This window comes from Mercurialis annua, linkage group LG3 (assembly GCF_937616625.2).
Source record: "Mercurialis annua linkage group LG3, ddMerAnnu1.2, whole genome shotgun sequence".
Taxonomy (NCBI): domain Eukaryota; kingdom Viridiplantae; phylum Streptophyta; class Magnoliopsida; order Malpighiales; family Euphorbiaceae; genus Mercurialis; species Mercurialis annua.
Window position 1 is genome coordinate 60,269,982 of NC_065572.1, and position 18,824 is coordinate 60,288,805.

An 18,824-nucleotide genomic window follows, 5' to 3' on the forward strand; every position below is an offset into this window, starting at 1 on the left:
ACTTGTGATTGTTGAGCTATATACATATAGTATAGAATCCCACATTGCTTAGGAGTGGAGGGGTGAGGACTTCCTTAGCTTATAAAAGGGAGTCTCCTCTACCCATTGAAACTCATCCCACAACAAGCCTTATCAACTCCTAAGGCTTAGTTGGTTCTCTCTCTAGTTTGTATTCTGTTACAAACAATTAGTGGAATATTTTGGGCAGTGCCCGAGGATGTAAGCCGGTCATTTCTGGCTGAACCTCGTTAAAAGGTTGGTGTTCTCTTTATTGTTTATTTATTAGCTAACGCTCAGGCTAGTTGGAGTTATATACTGTGAAGTTATTTATATCGTGTGAAATTCTGTCTAAGGAGTTTGGTACTTAAGTGGTCCGCCTGTGACCCACCATTCTTTTCTGGGAATTTTCCGGTATAATTATTTAGCACAATATGTGATTCGCTAGCGTAATCGATTGAGCTTCCGCAACATCGCAAAGGTACAAACTGAGATGGTAGCACAACCGCAAGCTCACCAAAGCTTTTAAAATCCCAAATTCAATGGATTGAACAGTTTTTGAAGGTTAATTAGTTCGATGGTTTATTAATTTATGGGTTTATTTCAGTTCAAAGAGGTTGAATCGAATTCCAAATTTTTTAGGAACAATCGAACAAAACTGATGTTTGGTTTACGGTCGAACTTTTAAATCATATGGTCCGATTTGATTCTTAAACACTCAAGGGGTGACGTTTTCAACTATTTTATTAATCAATTATTTATTATGCATTTACTATTTTATTAATCAATTACTATTTGTTATGCATTTACTTATATCAACGTTTCAATTATTTTATTAATCAACCTAAGGAGCGCTTATACCAACTATTTTATTAATCGATTCTTAAACACTTAATGTTAGGTCGTGGATTTAATTACTCCCACAAACGCTTTTTCTTTTCTAATTATCTCAAAAAAAAAAGTATTGAAGTGAACATTGAATATTAAAGGCCACCCCATTTTAATTATTTCCCCTAGAGGATCAGCGAAATAGATAGTAATCATCTTGGGAATGTGGACAACGTAAACGTTTAACCACTGCATTAGTTAGTATAGCAAGTTGCCGGAGCACACTTTACAAAGATCAAAACGTTAGAAAAATTGTATTGATGCATGTATAAATCGTATCATATGACAAATTTTTAATCCATTTTCATATGAAATATATCTACTACTCTTAAAAGATAAATTACTTAAAATGAAAAATCTATAAATGGTAGAATTAATCTAATAACAAATTAACTAAAAATTGTCCATAAAGAAAACAATACTTTCTATATTTTGAATTGATGAGCAATTTAAAACATATATGGGTATAAAGAAATTCAAGTTATCTAAATAAAATGAGTTCATTTACAAAAGTAATATCACACCTGCCCTTAGAGAAAAAGATTAATTTGGTCCTTCAACTTGTAACTCAAGGTCGAATAACTCACTTTTTAATATTTTGATCAATAAAGATAATATTCTCTATTTTTGAATCACTTAAGAACAATATGAACAAGTTCGGAGACCGGAATGTGTTAATTTATCCTTAATTGACTTAAAAATATATAGTATTATCCTTAATTAATTTAACAATTAAAAATATTGTCCTTCATTGATTAAAATAGTTGAGAACGCGTTATTCGATTTTAAGTCACAATATACCGAATTGACTTTTTACTCCTTGCCCTTATCTTATGTAGTAGTAACTTGTCTTTTAATATTTTTATTTCTTTCCAAGAAAGAGTTCTGGTCTATAATATTTGTCGCATTTAACCATTTCATATCAATTAAAAAAGTAGTAAATATTCATAAAAAATGTCTTGATTTGTAGATACTTTTACTAAATTGTCTATATTAATTACTACTATTTTTATGTTTAAATAAATATTTTAACCTTATTAAATTATTTTATTGTTAGAGATAAATTTGAAAAGATAGCAATAAATGCTTTCTTGAAACACTAAAGTGATAAATATTATAAAAACAAATCTCAAATCCAACAAAAATTGTGTACCGGTACACTATAATTAATGGAGATATATTTGACTATTACTACTTGTATCTAACTCCTTACATTATACTCCCTCCGTTTTGAAATAATTATTGTTTTTGAGAAATTATTTTGTTCAAAATACTTGTCATTTTACCATATCAATAAAATATTTATTGTTATTTTTTCATATATAACCTTATTAATTTATTAAAAGTATACAAAAATATAAATAAAAGATCATAATAATAAATGTAAACAAATTTTGAAAAGGGCTAATTTAGTAAAAATATTTATAAATTTAGACATATTTATTGCTTTCTTAATTTGTATGAAAATGGCTAAAGTGACAACAATTTTTAAATGGAGGAAGTATATTTTTAATTTTTTTCTTAATGATAAATATTGATAATAGTACTGAATTTGTTTAATTCCCAGCTTAGTAATTGAAGCGTTGGTTAATTTAAAGTAGTATTAATAATTAATATATTTGACTTTTAATTGTTGTTGTCATAACAAATGAATTGAAAATTTAATTTGTAATCAGAAGTTTTACTAATTTCAGATGCATCTCAGTAAATTTGGTTAAATGTTAGCGCTAAACATTAGCGTCAATGTGTATACTAATTGTTTTGTTTGCATTCTTATATATAAAAGCTATAAATATCCTTAGAATTATTGAATTAGTAGTAAATTTAAATTCTACATATAAAACCCCTTTAGCATCATAATTCTTTCATTCTAGATTAATTGACTTTCCTGAATCCATTTCCACCCTAATTGTTCCCTATAAATTTAAATAGAGTACCATAAACTTTATCAATTTTAAATCAAATATCTAATGATATTTTAAAAGAAGAATTTTGTGCTCATTCCTAGCTAACAATTTTAAAACAAAATGGTTGACAGCCATAAGAAAACTTGAATATTTTGAATGTCTATTTTAAACTGTACGTGGACATCAAAATTTAATAGTGGCTTCTGATACAGCTGCGAAATACGGAGTTAATGTATAAATTGTAAATCAAATTTGTCTCATGGGAGAGAAAATGCTTGTAAAATTAATATATAGTGAACTTTACTGTGAAAGTCTTGAAGCCCGACGTTAAATAGCTCATCAAATAAATTTGAGCATATTAGTAAAAACCATCTACAACATCGTACAAATATTTGTTCTTTGTCCACGGCTTTGGGTGTGACGAAGCTTATAGTTCATAGACGAATTAGAGATAGTTCTATTAAAACTCACTCTAATGCAACACCTTTTTTAACATATGAAAAAAACGCAAGTATGTAATTCTGCATATATATGATTGATCAAGTTACTATTAATTTAAGACCAATGTTTATTAATATGCACAATTATATCCACATAGATGAAAAATGGTTTTACATTGCTAAAGTTTCACAATTTTCATCCAAAATAAAAAGAGCATTTGCGTATTTGTAAAAGTAAAAATCTTATATTGAAAGTGATGTTTTTAGCTGTCGTTACTCGCCCAAGAATTACTTCTTATGGCAGTGTATTTTTTGAAAAAAAATGGAATTTTGCATTGGTTTATAAAGAAGATGCAAAGAAGAGTAGTAAAAATAAAAATACCAATTAGAGACGAAAGCTATAAACAATATCAATAAAAATGTTATCCTCAATTAAATGATTGAAAATGTTTACTTGCAACTGCAAAAAATGGTCAAGATAATATTTTTTAATAAAAGCCAGCAAAATTGAATTTAATATTTGATTATGCTTTCAACCTCCAAATGGTTCAAATTTAGATGTTTAAAATTTTAGTTCTTTTAGACTCATTCAGACTCTTTATGATTAAAAAGAAGTCCTAAAACAATTGATGAACTAATGAATTACCACATGGACATAGATTTAAATTCTTGACACTGCAGTAATACATGATTGAGGTGATTAAAATTTGTGAGTTTTAAAAATGGTCAATTACTTAGAGACTCTTCTAATATCAAACAGTTAAAATTTAAAAGATTAAACTTAGACTATTTAGAATTTAAAGGTATTCAAATATCAAATTCATTCTTGCTTAACTTCTTCCCAAAAAAAAATGTTATCATAAACTCAGATATGAAATTTGGCATTATCTTGTTGAATATTTATAATTTTTTTGAACAATTTTGTGGTCATTTTTCTAATCATGGGTAATACCTTTTCAAACATATAATTGCAACTAACATCTTTATTGATATTACTTATGACTTTCATCCTCAATGTTTTGGCATCTCCATTCTTACCCTTTCTTTTTGCAACTTCTTAGTAAATGAATGGGAAAATGCAATTTTTCCAAAAAGTATATTGCTAATCGAAGTAATTTTTGAACGAGAAATAACGGCTAAAAACATCATGCATGTTTAAAATAAGCTTTTTATTTTTATAAATACATAAAAACTCATTTTGTTTTGAATATAGATAATATTTTTGTAAACTTTGCGTCATGTAAAACCATTTTTCATATATGTGGATGTACTCATACATATCAATAAACATTAATTTTTAAATTAATAGAGCTTTAATCAATCATGAATATGCAGAATTGCAACTTATTTATCTAATTTTCATTAATAAAAAAAGACTTCAACATATTAAAGTGAGCTCTCATAGAACCTTCTTTAATTCGTCTTACCAAAAGCTGTAAATAAATGAATATTTGTATGACTTTGTAGAATAATTTCATTAATCTATTCAAAATTTATTTGATAAGATATTTTAAGTCGCGTTTTAAGATTTATATGGTAATATGCATTTGTTTTGCAAACATTTTCTCTTCCGTGAGACCAAATTCGATGTCAGTTCTTACACTAACTCCATATTTTGCAACTATTTTAAAAACTACTATTGATATAGTTTATGATGCTAATTAAAAAACCAAACAAGTCATTTAAATTTGATATTGAAGTTTTTTTTCTTCTGATGAAGTATTTAATTTTATTACTGTCATTTTTTATAAACAATTAGACATTTATACTTCAATAATTTTAAAGATATCCATAACTTTTATAACCAAATAAGAATACAAACAAAATGATTATTATACATATTAGCTCTAAAGTTTAACGCTAAAATTTGGCCAACTTTCAAGTATTCAAAAGGCATGTTAAATTAGTAAAATTTTCAATTACAAATTTAACTTTTAATTCTTTTGGCATGACATTAGCAATTAATAGTTAAATATCTCAACCTTTAATGCTACATTGATTTACGTTTAAATTAGTAAGAAAAAATTGAACATATAGAGTACAATTATTAATAATTATCATAAAAAAAGATAAGATATTTTATACAAGGAAAGGATATATAAAAATAACATTATGTCCTATTTAATGAATTATCTTGAATAATACATGTAAAAAAATTGCAAAATAGAGGAATGGAACGAGTGTTGGTAAAAATTTATTTCTTTAAAACTTAAAATTTTTATTCAATGTTTCACAGTTTACTAAAAAGTATATTTTAAAAATGAATGATATAAGAGGAAAAAAGTGAAAGAATCTAAATAAAAATATGACATGAATAAAAAATGACAATTAGAATAAGACATCTAAAAAACATTTGTCAAATAGAATGAAATAGAAGGAGTACTTAATAAATAAATAATTGAGTGTCTATAATTTAAAATCAAAAACTTCGAATTCTTCTTATCAAATTGGGATGAAATGAGTATTAAATATATAGTAAAAACTAAGAAAAAAAAGTAAAAATATATATATAAAAATTTTAAAAAATGTTTAAATTGAAATAGGAAAAAAATATAATACATAGTTAAAAATAAAAAGTAAAAAACAAAAATAAACAATATTAATAATTATTTTAAATCAAAAGTATAAAAAATTAACAAAAGAGACAAAAATTGGAAATATTTGAACATATGAATTTTCAGAAAATACATATAACATAACATATTTACACTTCGTTAATTTTTAGGCTTAATTATTTAAAAATATCTCGCATTTTTAACTTGTTTGTTTATGGTCTAAACTTTTTAAATTGTTAATTTTAGATTATTTTTAATTTTTATTTTAAATTATAGCTATTTATTTAAATTGAATTTAATATGCTCTTCATATTTGAAATTTTTTGTAATAAAAAGATAAATCTGAACAATATAAAAAGGCATTTTTGATATCATTTTCCACTCTAATTTGAACACGTGAGTATAGTTGAAACTGAAAGTTGAAAAATAGATTAAAGTTGAAGATTTTAACTGTTTGAACCATAAATTAAAAAAATTAAAAAAATAATGTATTTTCAGATAATTTTAGCCTAGTTTTATAATAATTTTCTCTAAATTAAATATTTTTTATTAAAACGAAATAAATAAAATATAAATTTAGAGTATTTATATTTGAATAATATATTTGTCACTAAAATTAATTCAATAAAATAGCTAATCACCAGAAAAAAAATTCACCTTTTAACTTCTTTTTATTTGCACCCTAACGTTGTAAAATCACCGATTACACCCAAATTTGCATCTTTTATTTTTAATTGCACCCTCAAATATTAAATTGATCTATTTTCACTTAAAAAAATTCAAATCAATATTTTATATTTGAACATATATTCTAAATAGCGCTAAATATTATATTTAACAAAAAACTCTTCTTCTCAAAAAATTCAAAACCTAATAATAAGTTTTAATTTAATACAAATAAATATTATTATGTTATAAATATACTTTTTTGTTTTAGTTATAACATTGAAAACTATTTAGAATATATATATATATATATATATATAAATATGAAGTATTAAAAAAGAGGTCAATTTGATGTTTAAGGGTGCAATTAAAACCAAAAAATGTGAATTTTGATGCTTGAGGGTGCAATTGAAATCAAAAAATTTGAATTTTGATGTTTGAGGGTGTAATTAAAAACAAAAGATGTAGATTTTGGTGAAATCGGCAATTTTAAAACGTCATGGTGCAAACAAAAAGGGGTTAAAAGGTGGAAATTATTTCAAACCATTAATCTATTAAAAAAGTATAGTACTACAATATTACTAACAATAACATAAACTAAAAAATAGATATAAAAAAGTGAATCACACAAAAATGGAGGCTGAAATTAAATTTATAAAAAATTAATGCATGAAATTGAAACACAAAAAATTTAGGCCTAATTATTTAAAAAAACCCCACCTTGTAATATTTTTTCGTTTATACCCTCATGTAGGAAAAAGTTCATTTGTACCCTTTTTTTTATTTTTCGTTTTCATCTCTACCCTAAAGAGCTAATTTGACCTCTTTTCATTTGGAAAAATATTCAAAATGATGCTTTATATTTAGCTTATATTTTAATTAAACATTAATATTATTAGTCATTTATAATATTTTCATTCTTTAATTAATTTAATTGTCAAAAATTTAAATTTTAGGGTAGAGATGAAAATAAAAAATCAAAAAAAGGGTACAAATGAACTTTTTCCTACGTGAGGGTATAAACGAAAAAATGTTATAAGGTGAGAGTTTTTTAAGTAATTAGGCCAAAAGTTTATGACCAAAATTAACAACCAAAAGTTATGACTGATATTGAACTAAAATAAAAAAATGTGGCTAAAAATGGAGCATGAAACAATTATTGAAGAAAGAGATTTGATAAACGTACCAGCCAGTGATCCAGGAAGCAAACGGACCCCACTCGTCCCCACAAAGCTTAGCACTCCAAAAATAAAGCCCACCGGAAGTTGGATAAGCAGAACAAATCTCAGCCATTGATAATCCCACGATCATGGTTAACAGCCCCACTACTGGCCACCCACACACCATTGTAGCTGGCCCACCAAAACTTAAACCAGTATTATACAGAGTTGTTACACCAGTGATCACTGATATAATTGAGAAAGTCAAAGAAAAATTTGCAATTGCCCTGCACAAAGATTACAAATCTCACCATTAAAATGCAGCAGCACTCGAATCTGAATTAATCCGAAAAATTCACTAGATAGCACGGATGCAGACACGGAAACTACGGACACGTGGACATAAACACAGTAAAAGAGTGCCATTTCAAGATTTTTTATGTGGAAAATGAAATTTTATATCCTATCGTGCTTTAAATGTTTTCGAAACGGGACGGGTTAAATAAGTGAAATGTTCGTCCTATCTAAAAAAAATTGTTATGAGCAGAAACACGAAAAGTAATGAAACGAAAGGTAAATTGCATACGAGAGGCTACGATTGAGTTCTTGCTTGTAGCCGAGTTGTTTCAGTCGACTATTGCCGGAATCAATGACGAAACTGCCCTCTCCGAGAAGCAGATAAGAGGCTGAATCTTCTTCTTCATCGTGGAGGTTAAAAGTGGGAGGATTCATTCTCTTTTTGCTTTTTTCTGTTATGAATTTTCTACTGCGAAATGTATTTAATAGTTTTTTTTTTGCCAAAACAAAAAAATATTTAAATAGTTGAGTTTGCTTAGGTGAGAACTTTTGACCGGTTGTTGTAAAGCTGTAGGTTTCATCTCACGGTCAGCATGACCGCTATTTACTTCACCTTATTTGCCGTTGCTGCATTTAATGAGTTTTAACCATTTTAGCAAACCGAAGAGTTGATAGTAATGGTGCCTATTACTGTTAATTGTTTTTTTATAAAATGAATAAGTATTTATTTATTTATTTATTTATTATTATTAAAAAATGGAAAATAATTTCTTTTTGCGATAAGAAAATTTTATCTAATAAACTAGATATATATTAAAAGTCGTGTTTTTAAATAGGAGTGGACCGGTCGGTCAGACCGAATTAACTAGAAACCGGCCAGCTGTTTGATCCGGTTAGATATCAAAACTGAATATACAATAAAAAATATATGCAAAAATCGGATTAAACCAGTAAAATCTGGATTTTAACCAAAACCATCAAACCTCAATTTCTTGAATCCGAGATACCATTTTGTTAAGGGTTAATGTCAAAAAAAATCACGAACTTTACACGTTTTCTCATTTTAATCACGAAGTTTAAATTTTCTCATTTTCATACACGAACTACCACTTTTTCTCAAATTCATGCACGGTGCCGAGGTGGCACTCATTTATTGGTGTAAAATGACATCCACCTCAGTAAATTACACCAATAGAGCCGTGACACCTCAGCATCGTGCATGAATTTGAGAAAAAGTGGTAGTTCATGCATGAAAATAAAAAAATTTAAATTTTGTGATTAAAATGAGAAAACATGTAAAATTGATGAATTTTTTTGATATTAACCTTTTTGTTAATAACTTAAAACTGACACTGTCAATGACAAAATCTGCATCCACATGGGATGGAGAAGTTGAAGAATGCTTTTAATGTGAAATATATGTGGTTAGGATTAATTGTCATTCATTTTCGTATTCTTTTATTACATATTTTTTAATAAATTACTGAAATTAAATAAAAATTAAAATTATCTTCAACTAATTTCTTATGCCAATAAATTAAATATTAAATTATTGCTAATAGTTTTAAAACTAGTTTTAATGATAATAAGTTGTTAAAATTATTCCAAATATTAATTAATAAATTATGAATCTATTATATATATATACTAGTACGGAACCCTCGCGATGCTTCGGATAAAGTGTTTTAAAATTTAAAATGTAACCATTAAATATAATTAGTAATTTTTTAATGTAAACTAATAATAAGCAAAAATCAAATTATAATTTCATCATTAAAAATAATGCGTATTTAAAGAAAGTGTGGTCAAAAAGTGTAATATACTAAATATTAAAAATAAGTTGTTTTTTTTTATAATGGGGAGGGGAGTGCTTGTGGGAGAATTTGAACCCACGACCTTGACATTTGATGCCCATCGCTTATACCATTTGAGTTACAGCTCGTTGGTAATAAGTTGTTTCTTAAAAGTAAAATGTAGCATCAACACTAAACGTAATTAAATAGAACTTTTACGTATATTATAGATTAGTTATCAAAATAAAATATATTGTAGATTATTAACAATAAATAACATCTTTATATTTTGGGTTAATTGCAAATTAATACACGAATTTTACTCTAATTTGCAATTACAACACGAACTTTGAAACTTGGCAATTTAGTACACCAACTTTCATTTTTTTGGCAAATTAGTACACCGACCAATCATACAACAACACGTGGATGTATATGACAGTGTCCACGTTAGTGTTTTTCCAGTTTGGTGTATCAATTCGCCAAAAAATGAAAATCGGTGTACCAATTTGCCAAGTTTTAAAGTTCGTGTTGGAATTGCAAATTGGAATAAAGTTTGTGTATTAATTTGTAATTAACCCTTATATTTTTATCAATTTATTTATTTTCAATGAATGGTTTAATTTTGTTTTTGATAGAGATAGACCTAATTAACAAATACTATATACTAATCATTTATTTTTAATAAACAAATTAATAATAACAATACATAATTATAAATTGTTAATTATTGAAATACTATTAATCTTTAATGAATAAAGAGTATATTAAATCGTTTTCATGACCAACATACTATTTATTTTATTTAATAACTTTTTTTTTTTGATGGGAAACATGATTTCAATAAATCAAATCAAAGGCAGTTACACTTGTGAGATACTCTGGAAAATGGCTAAACCATTCCTGATGACCTGACAAGAATCGAGCATTCTGCGCTAAATTATGCGCCGCTTGATTCGCAGATCGCCTCACGAAAACAAAATAAATATTATGAAACTGCCTTGCTAGCTCCAAACAATCATCAATCAACAAATCTGGCGCGACTAACTCTGGGTTACGAAGCTCCAACACAACATCCATCGCGTCCGACTCAATCACAATACGATCCGAACCCTTCAACCAGCTCAAAGCTTCTCTAACTCCCATTATCTCAGCATGTCGAGCCGAAAACGAACCAAGCAAATTAACTTGTCTTGCTTGCACAATCCTGCCCGAACAATCACGGACTACAATACCCAAACCAATCTCTTGCTTACCCGAAAACACCGCTGCGTCAACGTTAACTTTCAACCACCCTTCATCCGGCAAAGACCATCTGACTCCTCCATCCCTTTTGTTGACCTCCGCCATGCATATTTCACTCTGCCTTTTATTCGCAGCTTGCCAAGAAGCTTGTTGGAAACCTGCAGACTCAACAATGGATTTAGCAGTCCCCTTGATCTGCTTCCAAACCGCACTGTTGCGATTCAGCCAGATATTCCAACAGATAAACGCAGCAAGCGTCACCTCCTCTGCGCTAAACCTGAAAAGCCAGTCCATGCACCAAGAATTAAAATTAGCTACCACGCCCAGCGCAACCGGAAGCTTTACCAACGACCAACAATCCACAGCCACTGCACATTGAAAAATAATATGACTCGCTGTTTCCTGCATATCACAGCACACCGAACAGTTGGAATTCACAAAAACCTTCCGAGAGGCGAGATTATCTACGGTAGGTAGATACCCTGAACATGCTCTCCAAAGAAAGTTTCTAATATGAAGCGGAGCTCTAATGTCCCAAATATTACCCCAAACACTAGACTGAGGGCCACGATACTCACCGCAAATACTTCTATAGAAACTTCTCACTGTGAAGTTTCCTTTAGCCTCTAAATTCCACCACCATTTATCCTCCACATTCCTATTGCTTATAGGCACATTTAATATCCGAGAAACGTCTTCAGGATCAAAGATGTCACGAATTAAATCAACATCCCAAGCAATCCCATCCACTTGAATAGTACTAAAAACACTAACATTAGTAGTGAATATTTATTAATTTATGGGCAGCAAATATTTAATAACTTCAAAAAGTTATGAGCCATCTGATCCAATACACGACTATCAAACATCGTTCGATCATGTTCTCGCATCAAATAACCCTAAATCACACTCAGATTCCCTATTTTGATTTCCTCCTCCTCCAGCCACCAAAAACAAAATTTTCTCTCATCGGATCAAAATACCGAGTTTCAAAACCAAAAACCTAAATAGAGCACATGAATGATTACCGGATATAGATCATTCACCTCCATGGATGATTGAAGACACAGAGAAACTGTAGTTCACGACAACCTTTAATTTACGTCATTTGATTTTATTTTTTTTGCAGACAGTGACCGTAAAACACTAAAAATATCCCAAGTGGTCCGTCAAAATTTTTTAACTGTCTATTTTTTAAAACTTTAGAGAGGGATCACTTAGTAAAGAATTTTATATTCCGATTCTATTTTTTCACTCTTTTTCTCTAAACCTGGCATACAATAAGGAATTGAAATTTTAAAAGGCATGTTTATCTTTTCTTTATTTTTAACTTTTTATATTTGTGTTTTGTATTTGATATGGAAGCTGAATCTGTTTTGATCTTGATTTTTGATTGGATCAAATACTGATTGCGAAGTATATGTACCATGGCCCTTCAAAAAATTGAATCTTTCATTTGGTATGGAATTGTTTATTAGAAGATCCAACGAATTTGAAAAGAAAAATATTAAATTTCAAATGAAAATGTAATACAGTTCTTTGTTTGTTCTTTTCCTTTGCAGTTCTTCAAAATTTGTTTTATGCTTGGACTTTAAATTAGTCATTCTGTTTGTAATTTGATTTCAGTGTTCATGATAATGTCCCTGAAACTATATTTATCAACCTTGTGTGCATCATTCTCTATCTTTGTCTATACTTTTAAGAATTTGTCCAACCAATTTGTAGTCTCTAGATAAACCTAGATCAATAGATCAAAAAACAAACAGCAAGCTCCCGTAAGAAAAAAAGAAATAAAAAACCATGGTAGTATCATAACCATCTATTGGAGTAACACATAAGATGAGTATATTGATGACTCTGTCTTTTCGTATTAGTTGCTTATTGCTTCCTCTTTATCTACTCTTAAGCAACTGACCTGTTGTATTTCTAAATTTTTTATGCAAAAAAAAGAAAAGCTTACAAAAAAATAATGAATAGATAGGAGAAGGTGAAATGCATGAATGATGGATGGCAACTGCTGGGTGTGTGCTGCGATCAAACTATAATATGATGTACCCTAATAAATTGAATTATTAAATACCTTCAATTCAGGAGAAGAATCCTTCAAAAAAAAAGAATAATCAAAAGAGAGAGGAAGGTGATCCAATAACTAAATATTTTGTTTCCATTTATAGGAAATTGAAAGATGGCTAGTCATTATACATTTGTAAAAATGTGGTCAATAATTATCCAGCAAAACAATATTACTGATTTGATGTAAAATGACCCCCAAAAGTTGCCCCTATCTAAAATGTCTTTTAGGGCAATAAGGGGTCACTTTAAGGGATTGATACTAAAGGAAAGGACAAATAGTAAGGGCATAAAAGGCAATATGAATGAACCGATTTCCATCAAAGGGCAAATAGGCAAAGAGGGAGATAAAAATTTCCAAGGACAATAGAGTAAATCAAATTAATTTAGATGCCAGATTATATTGCTATGAGTATGTAAGGGAGTGAGTGAAATGACTTCTCTTTTATACTATGTATATAGATATATATATATATATATATATATTAATATATGTTGAGAAAAACATAACTATAAATATTATATTTGAGTTTTAGAACATTGCTATTAAGAGGAATATAACATTGTTGAACGAAAGAAATGTAGCTTATGGTTGCGTTTAAGCTTTGAGTTATTCTACTATCAAACATATACAAAGAAAATTGCAATACAACTTCTAGTTTTAATTATAGCAAGATTTTCCTCAAAAAAAACTATGGCAAGATTGTAGTTATAGTTTTAATTATAACAAATATTTGTACCACGTTGTAATTATAGTTTAAGATGTGAGTTATTCTACTACCAAACACATACAAAGAAAATTGCTAATACAACATCTAGTTTTTTTTTTTGAGGGAATACAACATCTAGTTTTAATTAGCACGCGATCACTATTCTATTTTAGTATTGTTCTTTTTAAAGGAAGTATTGTATTTTAGTTCTATATATACTCTAATTTAAATCTAATTAATTTTAAAATAGCATTAATTGATTAGAATACTATTAAATACTTTTAAATTAAAAAACATATATTTAAAATTAAGTTTTTAAGAAATAATAATTCTATAAGACAAATAAATATTTATAAATTGAGATTTCATAAAACTAAAAATTCTTAAATTTAAATAAGCTTTAAACTTTATGAATAATAAATTTCATAGTCTAAACTAAGTAATTTTAAAAATAATACTTTTATAATAAATATATTTAATAAATTATTAAAATAACTTGTCTTGTGTGAAATTATGTAAATAATTTAATTTTAATACTTTAATTATAAATAATTAATTGTTATTATTTAGAGGTGTTGGGTCATAAATAAAAGCCAATTATAGCTCGAGGGAGAGTTTTAGTACATTAAATCTATCAATTATTATATAGCCCTAATGCGATAATACTAATTCAGAGTTAGATCGTCTAACAAAAAAGCGAAATTCAGAAATGATGAGCAAGGAGATGATCAGCCTGGTTTTGTGTCGTTCATTCACATACAAAGTGTTGTGACCAAACAGGGTTCGCGCGGAATTCGTCGCAGAGGAGTTGTAAGATTTTAATAGGGAAAAGGGTCATTTATGCCTCTAAAATTTGATTCCAGTATCAAGTAAGCTCTCAATGTCCGAAAAAATTCAAATATGCTCCTAACATCTTAAAATGTTGACAATCAGTGCCTCAATTTGGACACTTAAGTGATACTTTAGGGGTCTGGTTGTCCAAATCAGGAATTTTATTGTCCATTTTTTTAAGACATTAGAAACATATTTGAACATTTTTGAACGTTGAAGATTTATTTAATTATAAAGTCAAACCATAAAGGCATAAATAACCATTTTTTCATTTTGATATGGCCGAAGAAGATGTTAGTATAGACATCACGTCCATAACGTTTTAGGTAGGCCTATTGGATATAAGAATTTGTGCAATCGACTCCTGAATTTGTGGAATTTCAACCAAGGTTTTGATATCATAGACCTTGAAAGTGACCACTTCTTAGTCAAATTCAGGTTTGGTAGTGATGTTGATGTCGTTATTACCGGTGGACCTTGGGTTATTCTGGGTCATTATCTCTCCATTTAATCTTGGATTCGGTTGTGCCAATGTGCACATCCAGACTATTCATGCTTGGATTCGTTTGCCGGGAATGTCTATCCAATGTTATAACAAAATGAAAGTGTGCAGTAGAGGATGTGGGTTTAAAAGATATATTTCAATTTAAAATTAAAATTATACAATCCGAATATTGATCACATCAACATAAACACATAGAATTATCGTATCATCTACATTACTAAAAACTGCGAATTACCGACATATTTTAATTAGAGACGGATCTAGTGATAAATTTTTCGTCGCTAGTAATCAGTCGCTTATTTGGCGGAAAGCGAGGCGCCAAAAATTACCAACGGATTTTAGCGAGGATCTGTTGTTAATTTGACGGGAAACGGGACGCCAAATTTTTGGCCAAAAAATAGCGACAGATTGCAATACCCGTCGCTAATTATTTAAAAAAATATTTAAAAATGAAATTATTTTCTGAAGTGTAGTAGTAATTATTTGTTCTTTTTGCTTACAAGTGAATTATAATATACATATATATACAATAACAATAATTTGGGTTTGTTAAGATGTAGAAAAGTGTGGGAGAATTTCATAATTAAACGAGCCTTGGGTGGGAGCAATTTTAGAATGTGTGACCTACTGAGAAATTTATGAAAATGTCAAAATTGATATACAAAAATATCAAAAATGATGTTAAATAATACTTCCTCCGTCCCCGTTTAGGAAGTCTCATTGTCATTTTTTTGGTATCCCACTTAAGAGTCCATTGTATCTTTTTAGTTTAAACTTCCTTCTTTACCCCTTGTTTTATTTTAATAATTAAACACACTTGCAAGGTAATTAATGACATGTACAATTTTAAAGCACAATTAATAAGGGCAAGACAAGGAAAAATATATGTTTTTTGTCTTTTTAATGTGTGTGAAAAACAACAATGTGACGGAGGGAGTAGTCAATATGAATAACTATTATGATTTAACAAAAAAAAATTAGTTTACGTAAAAAAATGTTTTTTTATGTCTGTCGTTAATCTTTCGCTAATTGACCATTACTAGTCCATCGCTATATAATCGGTATATTTTCAAAAAATCGGTATCTCGTCCGCCGTTAATTGGTATCTCGTCTGTCGCGGACGAGATTTCCAACGCTAACCATTTAACATCTTATCTATATTTTTTTGAGATTGCTCTAGTACCTTCATCAGAGCTTGATGATAAATTTCTAGAAAAACCATTGTGAGAGCAGGTCCTCTATATCCATCCAAAGGTGGGAAGACAATGGGGTTTGTCACCCTAACCTGTTCATTGCGATAATATTCAGGAGTTGCGCTATTAATATTTGAAGGATCATTACCTGAACCACCGCTTCTCGGTGTAGTTCATGGATTCCTGATGTCATTGCGCCGACAAGTGGAGCAGGAGGTGAAACTAGACCTCTGTTATTTGGATCCACCAGTTTCTTGTCTTTCAAGTTAGTCCCGTCAATGATCATCCTTTAATGAATTTGTTTAGTTTGTAGAAAACTTATTCTATCAGAAGTTTGTAAGATTTTTCATAAATGGCACCAATTGTTGGAGTTTGCCTTCTTGATAGGTTAACCTGCAAAACAGATGTTAGAACGCTGACCACACTCTGACGCTTAAGTCAGTAATTGGCTGTTGATAATATCTTAAGAGCTTATTGAGTAATGATTGTAATTATGTGTTGTGATAGACATATTTCATGCTCCTTTTATAGTAGTGCGGTGAGGGCAATATACCTAGCATAGTTCAAATAGGATTAAGATTTTTACATCGTAATCGATTTTATTCGAGTAGGATTCTTCAAGAGGTCTTCTACAAGGTCTAAATCTTCTACATGATACTAGAACTTTTTATAAAGATATAAAGTTGTATTTGGACAAGGAGTCTATATTTGGATAAGATAAAATCTTATCTAATTTATGCTAATTAATCGGAGTAATTCTTATTTCGAACCCTATAGGGCTCGGTTTTAGTCTAGTGGGAGTTCGCCTTTAATTAGTAGCCGGATCCATAATGATTCGGTTGATTGATCATTAAGTTGATCGTTTTTATTCTATAGGACATGGATACATGAATCCAGTATTGGATCGATAGGTTCGGTTTCCATCCGAGATAAAGACAAAAATTAAAAAAACAACCAGTAACGTATTAGAAGGATTAAAGAAAAAAATAGCGACGACATAAATTGAATACAAACAAAAATAATCGATAATTAACAGTGAGATACCAGCCGAGTATTCTTACCACTCCGCCCATACATACTTCAAAATTAAAAGCGCTCTATGTAGCTAGACATGTCGAATCATATTTTAAAAATCGGAGCTAATATAAATAAAATTAGAAGCTTATTAAACGACGACGGATCGAGAAGCAGCCAATTGTTTATAGATTTCAAGAACCAATCTTGTGTCAACAACATCATCTCCATAAGAAAGCATTGCAATGTGTTTATCTTTAGCAACTTTCTTTTCACCAAGTCCCTTAACTTTTCCCATTTTACTAACTAATCCAATCATTAAATCTACATAAGTATCAGAAAAGTTAATCAAAGTTCTTAAAGGTGACACAAGTTTCTTCCATTGCAGCTTTGATGTTGTGGTTCTTAGCTTCCATAGTCGCCTCGTCGCAGCTCCGCCGAATCTCACTATCTTCAACTTTCGTTTGGTTTTAGTTGAAGAATGAATTTTTTGATATCTTCTTCTTCTCCAATATTTCTTCCAACTTTCGTACCTAGAAACTACCTCCATATGCTTAATTACTTTTTTAATGAAAAAATATGATTAAAGAAGTTGTGTACAGAAACAATGCAAGTAGAGAGGTTTATATAGAGCCTATGTGTATTATTATTGGATCAATATTCATTAGTTAATATGTCTGACTTGGTAATTAGGGTTAGTTAAATAGCTGAGCTTTGTTCTTTAATTACATGACATGCAATCGGCATGTATATTAATAAATGAAAGTTTAGATTAATTAAATATGTCCGACTTGCATATAGCATTAATTATTTTACATGACATGTATAGTACTTATTATAATTATAAATGAAAGTTTTTGCATCAAGTATTGATTAGCGGGATTTTTTTGCTATATGCATGTGAATAATAATTAAGGGTGAGCAAAATTGATCAAATAAAATTAAATTAATTTTATAATTGATCAAATAAAATTAAATTAATTTTATAATTTAATTTGATCTGCTCTGCTCTGCTCCTTTTCAGAGTAGGCGACGGTCGGTTTTTGGTGGCGGGTTTTGGTGGCGTTGGGTCTCGGTGGTGGCGGGTTTGTCACGAGGAAGATGAACGGATTTTCAAAAAAATAAATGTTAATTAAAACATAAATTTAAATAATTGTTTAAATATGGTAAAGTTAATTAAATTTTTGTGTATATTAATTCATTAATTATGAAATATTAATTATATTGAATATACGTCGGAGTCGGAAAAAAGACGACGAAGTCGAAAGAGTGTGGCGGTGATTTTTTTTTGAACTTATAATATTAAAATAACTAAAATATAAATTTTAGCAATTAATTAATAAATGATTTGATTTATTTCGTTTTGGTTTTACTTGATTTAATATGTGATTTGATTAAATGGTTTGGTTAAGTTGGTTTAGGGTGTGCCATATCAGCTAATTTTATTGAGTTGGAGGTGACATGGATGACATGTGGACAAAAATTCCGATTCGATTTAAAAATGGCTGAAAAAGAAACGGAACATATAAAATTTTGTTATAATTTGTGATTTT

At 28.9% G+C, this 18,824-nt stretch overlaps 1 protein-coding gene across 1 annotated transcript in view; it reads right to left on the reverse strand.

The window, feature by feature from the left end:
- The window catches only part of LOC126671970 (amino-acid permease BAT1), a 32,139-nt gene extending 23,740 nt beyond the window's left edge, over positions 1–8,399 (reverse strand). Inside the window, exons 1-2 of the mRNA XM_050365819.2 lie at positions 8,200–8,399; positions 7,640–7,900 (exon numbers count right to left, since the gene is read on the reverse strand). Coding sequence (XP_050221776.1) covers positions 7,640–7,900; positions 8,200–8,345 — 407 coding nt within the window. The 5' untranslated portion in view covers positions 8,346–8,399. The remainder of the gene's footprint in view (positions 1–7,639; positions 7,901–8,199) is intronic.
- Between the last annotated feature and the right edge of the window lie 10,425 nt (positions 8,400–18,824).